This window comes from Echinops telfairi, unplaced genomic scaffold (genome assembly GCF_000313985.2).
Source record: "Echinops telfairi isolate 266 unplaced genomic scaffold, ASM31398v2 ScPeMD7_7472;HRSCAF=8510, whole genome shotgun sequence".
In the NCBI taxonomy this organism is placed as follows: domain Eukaryota; kingdom Metazoa; phylum Chordata; class Mammalia; order Afrosoricida; family Tenrecidae; genus Echinops; species Echinops telfairi.
The window spans coordinates 2,402,427-2,409,477 of NW_022111376.1; the positions used below are offsets into that span (position 1 = coordinate 2,402,427).

The following is a 7,051-nucleotide window of genomic DNA, read 5'->3' on the forward strand; positions in this document are numbered from 1 at the left end:
CCCGCCCCCTGGGAGGTTGGGGCGCGCGCACGCGCCGCTGCAGAGGGTCGGGGGCGGTGCTGCGCGTGGACAGCCGAGGGGGAGCTGACCGCGCCCTCAGCTCTCCCTGATTGTGGTCTCCTCAAAGGCCAGAGCTGCCTTTGTCATTGTGGCCTCCCCTCAGAAGCCGCAGATAGTGACTTAGCTCCGCCCCGTCCCCTGTCATCACCCCCACCCCAGGTGAAGACCCTGACCTTGTAGGGCCCAGCTGACAAGATCCTCCCCCTGGTTGAGGGTGGGGACCACATCCCACCAAGCTTGTTTCCCTTGGCCAGTTGGGCCACCTCCCTGCAGCTCCAGCACCCTCTGCCCGGGGAGAAATGAGAAAGCCAAGGCCCAACACAACATGGCCAGTGTTTCTTTATTAGGGAGGAAAAGAGTACCCAGGCTCCTGCCAGGGTTCCAAGGATGACACCCACCAACCCACCTGCCAGGCCAAGGACACACAGCCACTGTACTGCTGAGTTTTAGCACGACACCACCAAGGGATGAAATCACAGCCAAGCAGGACACAACTAACTAAAACTGCCCCCCCTCGAGCTGCTACAGGGAGCCCCCTAAAGCTTGGGGCGGGGTGGGGGGGGGATACAACACTACAGGAAAGCACTATAAACAGCAGATGTTGGAGAAAGGAGAATAAATAAGGAGGGGAAGGAAGGGTTCCAAGGAGGAGCAGCTCCTCCCCTCCCAGCTAAGCCTGGGAGAGTGGCCTGGGAGCTATGCAGAGTATGTACATCTCGCAGCAGGTACCAGTGGGGGCAGCCCCAGGGAAGAGAGGGGGAGAGGGGGGGGACACTGCTTCATGCATGGGAGGGAGAGCAGGAAGCAGCCCTCCAGTCCAGTGTGACCAGAGGAGAAAAAGTGACCAGCCATCCTTCCCTCAGCCCCCCCACCCCCCGCAGGGCAGGGCGGTCACACTATCTGGGTCAGGGCAATGGCGGGGCCCTTGTGGTCATCGAAGCGGTCCATGGTCTTGAGGCTGAGGATCATGTGCAGGCCGTAGGTGAAGATGAAGAGCAGAAAGAGGGAGGTGAGTAGCCCCATCCAGATGCCCGGGGAGAAGAAGGCGGCACAGTCACTGGCATAGGAGAAGCGCTCGCCCGTCACATTGAAGGCCTGGATCTGAGGCCAGAAGCCAGAAGAGACACAGTCAGGGTGGACCTCACGGCTCCATTTAGTGACAGCAAGGGTAGGGTGCCCCAGGCTCCAGGAGCACTATGAGAGCCTGACTCTCAGCTCCAGGGGCCCCTCTTCTCCCTCTACCCAGCTAGTTACCCCTGCTCCCCTCCCCGCACCTGGAAGTCACGAAGGGTCAGCTGCCAGAGAGAGGGCTGCGTGTACAGCACGAGCAGGCTGTTGCTCCCGCTGGTACTGCTGACAAACTGGCAGTGGAAGGAGTAGGTGCTTGGCGCTGTGATCTGGGAGGCATTGAAGTAGGTGATGGAGTCATTGCTGTGTACCTCCAGCCGCTCCATGTTAAACCAGTGCCGGGCAGACACTGGGTAGAAGCGATTAGCGAAGATGAACCTGAGGGAGGGGGAGGAGTGGTCAGGTCAGGTAGGCAAGAAGCTGTGCCATGGCCAGCCTGACCCATCCTGGCTGCCCCTGAAACTCACTTGAAGGTCACCATGGTACCAAACAGTTGCGGGTAGGTCAGTGAGAGCCTGCGGGTCAGAGGAAAAGGCGTCTGGTCAGATCCCGGGAAGGGCCCTGGTTGCCCGAGGTCCGCATGACTGAGGCAGGGGGCTCCCTTTTGCCAGATGGGAAAACGAGGGCCCAGTGAGAAAGTTCCAACTCAAGAAGGACTTGGAAGCCAGCTCTCCCTGGGCCCACTCCTGGCTCCTTCCTCTGCTTCACAGCATCGGGGCTCTTCCTTCAGCTCTGGCTGGCTTTGCTGAGAAGCCTGGGTTGGGATTTTAGGGGGTGAGGGCAAACAGACAGACAGCAATCACTCTAGCCATACAGCAAGGGCACCCGGTGGCCCAGAAGCTGGTCTAGGGGGTTGGTTCTTCCAGCAGGTTCTTGTACCCAGGGGAGAAACCAAGTGCCAGGTGACCGTGAAGTGATAACATTGGGCAGCAGACCAACTCTCTTACGCAGCAAGCCGTGCCCCACCTCCTGTACCCCCATCTCTTACACCGCAGCAGAGCTGTTCCAGAAGGAGCCGGTTAGGTTGAGGTGCTGCACCCCAAAAGTGAGGGAGGTCAGGTCCTTCCACTGCTTGTTATAAGCCACAGAGAAGTTCTGGGCCCAGAACAGGATCCGGGGTGCCGTGTCATTGTAGCTCACAGGTGGGTGAGGGACATCTGCCTGGGTGGTCTTCTCGAGCAGCTGCCGACCTAGCCCCCCAGACACCAGGGTTGCCTCCCGAGCCACCTGTGGAGATAGCCGGGGAACCTTCTGAGCACCCACTGGCCCCTGTAGAGAGCTACCTTCTTCACCATATGACACATGACCACGGCCGGCCTGACTAGAGACACTTCCTTCATTTTAGGAGCCAGTGGGACTCCACTTCCCATGCACCAACCCTGCCCTCCACCCTCCCAGGCCCACCGCCATGCTTTTCCTCCTCCCGAGCCCTGCAGGAAAGGCACGTACCCGGGAAGGGCGGACCGCTGTGAGGGCTGCTGTGTACGGGACAGCCTCAGATTGGAGTGTGCTCAGCACCTGCCCGATCACCTCATCTAAGGAACAGGGAGAGCAGGCTTGGGTCATATGTTGAGCATGTGCCAATGGAGCACTGGGTGAAACCTCCCCCCCACCCCCATGGCCTGTAGGATGCTGCTTTGAGACTGGCCGAGTCAGCTCTTGGCCTAATGTTTGTGGCAGCTGTTGATGGGCCCAGCCTGGCCAAGGCTGCTTCTCATCCCACTATCCAGCCGGCCTCCCCTGGGCCTCGTCCCTAATGAGAAGCTACAGAACAGTAAGAACAGAGAGAAGTAAGAACAGAGACATGGCAGATAGTGGCATGGGCCTTGGGATGTGGACGGACGTCCAGATGTAGATATATAGAAGTAGGGTCATGGATATAGATGATAGGGGAAGAGGGAAATAACCATTTGTCAAGCTGCTAACTGCTAGGTCACCAGTTTGAAACCACCAGCTGCACAGTGGGAGAAAGACCAGGCTGTTCCCATAAAGAGTTACAGTCTCAGAAACTTAAGAGGCAATTCTACCCTGTCCTATAGGGTCGCTAGGAGTCGGCCTCAACTCCATAGCTATGTGTTTGTGTTTTGTGGTGCTGTAGCATCATGACTGTGGCCATGGCATAGACACATCCATCCATATAAGGTTCCCAAGGCATTCCTGGGAGGTGTGCAGCATCGAGACCTGGGCTGCCACCCAAGAGGTGGGCAGTTCAAGTCCACCAGAGCTGAGAAGCTTGCAGGGCAGATACATGTGGGGGGCTGCCATGAATCCAGGTCAGCTTGGCAGAAGCTGCTTTAAGGCCCTTGGCAAAGCAAAGTTCTAAAAGCTGGGTTTTAACAGGTTACAAATTGGATAATTTTTAACGTCTTGATGCTCTCTGGTAGAGGGGAGCTGGCTCTAGGCCAACTCTCACACCAGGCCCCAATTCGCTGCCATCCCCATTGAGTGGAACCCAGTGTGACTGTGAGCAGACAGGGCAGGGCCCTCTGGTAGGGAAGAAGAAGCCAGGGGCTTTCGGAGTCATGGCAACAGCTATGTCACACGAGCAAATTGAGGGCGGGGTGGTGGTGGTGGGGTGGTCAGGTGAGCGTAGATGTCCTCGATCCCACTCACCGTTGCCTGTGAGGACTTCCCTGGGTGCCATCAAGCCAGAACTATCAAAGAGACAGAGCGTTAGTGTCCCTTCCCTGGGGGGCAGCTGGCTGGTACCTCCTCCACCCAGGTGCACCATCTCCCCTGTCCTTCCTGCTCCCGAGGCCACACAAGAGTGGGGGCTTTTGGCAACGGCTCATTCCTCTGGCCACCCAGTGACCTTCTGGAAAGGCTGTCCGTGGGTGCTAATGTCAGCGCCCAGGGTCTGGCTCATACCTGGCCGTGTAGGGCAGCCGGATGAGCAGCAGGGCCGGGAGGCTGGCGTTGAGCTTCAACTCCCGGAGTGTGGCCAAGTCCACATGCAGGGGACTGGCCCCGAGCTTTTCCTGCAGGTATGTGGTCAGTGTGCTAACAGCATACCAGTCGACTGCAGGGAGCACCAGCGATGAGGGAGCCAGGGTCAGGGCATTCTAAGGGTAGGATAGAGGGCAGTCAGTGAGGCAGAGCTCTGAAACCCACCCCCGTGCTGGACTCTCAGGCCCCAGGACACTGATGGCCCACACAGAGACACCTCCCCCCCTTGAACTCTTACCTCCAGATTCGAAAAGGCGCTGTCCTGCTTGTTGCCAAACACGCCACCGTAGGCAGTAAAGTCCTCCACGCTCAGCTAGAGGGAGGCAGAAGAAGGAGGCCTCTTGAGGTTGGGCAAGGTCAAGGGGCCAGGCCAGGGCCCATCGGGTCCTGATTCAGAAGCCTGAGGGTGGGGGTGCTCGCTTGGGAGGTCACGGGTTGGGAGGCTTCAAAGCTGAGGTGGCCGTGTGGCAGTCAGACTCAGTCAGCGTCTCGTGGAAGGACAAGAGGAAGTGGGTTCGGAAAGAGGGAAGCTGGGGAGGGGCAGGGAGAGGTGGTTAACATAGGCCAGGTCTAGGACAGAAGGCTACCATTGGCCCTTTCAAAGTGGCCTGCACATACCCCCTCCCTACCTGGTTTTGAGGAGAGAGAGGAGTGGGGATCTTGGACCATGCTGGTAAGAGGACTCCCATCTTTCTTGCTCTTTCAGCTCCTCCCCCCCCCCCAGCTCTTAGCTCCCTTTCTTTGCTAGCTGGCCTGGAAGCCAAGTACTCTCAGTCGGCTGTTTAGTACAGCACTGTTTAGTATACAAAGTTGCCCCATCTACCTGCCCTTACTCTCGGGGCATGTGAGCCAGCCCTCTTTGGGGGGAAAGAAAAGCACTGGAAGCCAGGGACCTGAAAACAAGCCACTGCCACTAGAAACAGGAGTGCCACCAACCTCATCTCCTAAAATGCCCCCCCACCGCACCCCGCCTGCCACCTGACAGACAGTCCAGCCTCTGAGAGCCCTCAACTAAGCACCTTAGTCTGGAACAGCGTATCCAGTCACTCAGTGCCCTTAGCTGGCTTCCTTCTCCGTTTAAGACAGGGCTGACACAGTGTTAGCCGGCCCTTTCACAATTACTTGTTGTCCCCCAAGAAAACAGCAACTTCCTTGCTTGCTCATTGCAAACCTACCCACCCACCCACCCACCATCAGTACATACAGCAGACACATCACCTGGGCAAATGACAGAAAGGATGACTGACAAGCAGGAGACCCCGGCCAGATGTTTCCTCTAGTTCACAGCTGAAGAAGCAGGAACTCACAAAAATCATTTTGTTTGTCCAAGGTTAGTATGTATTAGAACTCAAGGGAGTTCCAGCTTGACTTCATCACTTCACACTCCTGGGAGAACTTGGCCAATGTGAGCAACACCACCTACCCACTGAGCAACAGCCCAACACTGAGAGGGGACACACTCCAAAGACCACCACCACTGGCAGGAAAAGTACCACGGGGCGGCCCCAGACACCAAGTTTGAGCTGCCCTAGTCTTTGCTCCCTAGGCCTGGGCAGGAGGGCAAGCAGTGATCTGCTGGCGAGTACCAGCTGCCTCCCACCACCTCTGGAGCTGATAAACTTGGGCACTCCCACTGTCCTGGCCCCCCATCCCCCAAACCTCTGACCACCTCATCCTTTGGTGGTCAGATCCAGGTCATGACACCAACCTAGCTCAGTGCACAGCAAGCACTTGGTGAAGGAGCCCTCTGTGACCATTCTCCTTAGAATCACAGCTCTATCCCCCATGAGCTGTGTGACCTTGGGCACATCACTTGCCCTGCTGGCCATCAGACTTTGAATGGGGAAGACAAGGGCAGGGAGGGTCAAGCCTACAAAGCAGAGGGCGTGGGGCACGTGGCCATCTTTCGGGCTCCTCCCTGCCTTCCAGAGGCGCCCACCCCCCAAGTGGGACAAGGTCACAGGTTACCTTGGGGAAGGGGCTGAGGGCCCAGGGCCAGTGGGGAGGGGTGCCCGCCTCCCACGGGCCAACTTGGGCAGTGCACCTTGTCCTGCAGGAAGAGCAGCACATTCCGGGGCCCCAGCTCCAGGGCGGGGTCCAAATAGGTAGAGAGCTGCAAGTCGCTGGTGATATGGCCCTCGTGGGTGTCAGCTGCCGGAGCCCACAGGTCCCTGGCGAGGGGCAGAAGCCAGCCATCAAGCTGGGCGCCCGGGAGGAGCGTGGGCCCCTGAGCTAGAGCCAGCGGGGCCGGTGGTAGACCCTGGCGGCTGGTTGCTGCTTTCGGGCTAGGACAGTGCTCACTGGGCCTCGCCGCCCCCCGCTCGGGCCGATCCCAGCTACCCGTCCATGTCGAGCCTGGCCTCTCACCGGTCGCTCGACCACAGCACAAGCGGCACCTGCTGCTCCGCGGTCACCGCCGCCGCCGTCACGACCAGTACCAGCGACAGCCACCGCATCCGCCCGAGCGCCGGGACCTGCCGCTCTCCCGCCCGCTCTCGAGCCACCGCCGCCGCCGCCGCCATCACAGCCCGGCCTGTACTGCTCGGCCGACTCTACCACCGCTACCGGCCGTCCGCCGCGATCAGGTGACCGCTGCCCCGCGCCGTGATTGGCCTGTGTGGTAGCCCCGCCCCTAGCTCGCCAGCCCCACCAATTATTGGACGAGGGGCACGCTACTCACCACTGCTCCCCTTCCCTGGTTGGCTGCACGGTCGCCAGAGCCCACACACCTAGTGGGAAAGAGGGCGGAGCCGAGCTGTGACGGAAATCTTCCCTTCTGCCCTCGGCCGCCGCCGGCTGCGACCGGACCGGATGGGCCGGACCGCCGGGAGCCAGGCTACTGCAGGACCAGGCCGGGCCCCATTTCAGAGGCCACAGCCCATACGTGCACACGGCCCATACGCCACTGCCTGGCCCT

The 7,051-nt window shown here is 59.4% G+C and overlaps 1 protein-coding gene across 1 annotated transcript; it reads right to left on the reverse strand.

The window, feature by feature from the left end:
- Positions 1 to 381: 381 nt before the first annotated feature.
- ATP6AP1 (ATPase H+ transporting accessory protein 1) lies at positions 382 to 6,656 on the reverse strand. The gene is made up of 10 exons (XM_004717556.2): positions 6,502 to 6,656; positions 6,179 to 6,305; positions 4,373 to 4,447; positions 4,057 to 4,250; positions 3,802 to 3,842; positions 2,638 to 2,723; positions 2,177 to 2,415; positions 1,656 to 1,703; positions 1,335 to 1,566; positions 382 to 1,161 (listed from the first exon to the last, which is right to left on the reverse strand). The coding sequence occupies exons 1-10, from the start codon at positions 6,654 to 6,656 to the stop codon at positions 952 to 954; spliced, it is 1,407 nt and encodes a 468-aa protein (XP_004717613.1). The 3' UTR covers positions 382 to 951.
- Positions 6,657 to 7,051: the final 395 nt, after the last annotated feature.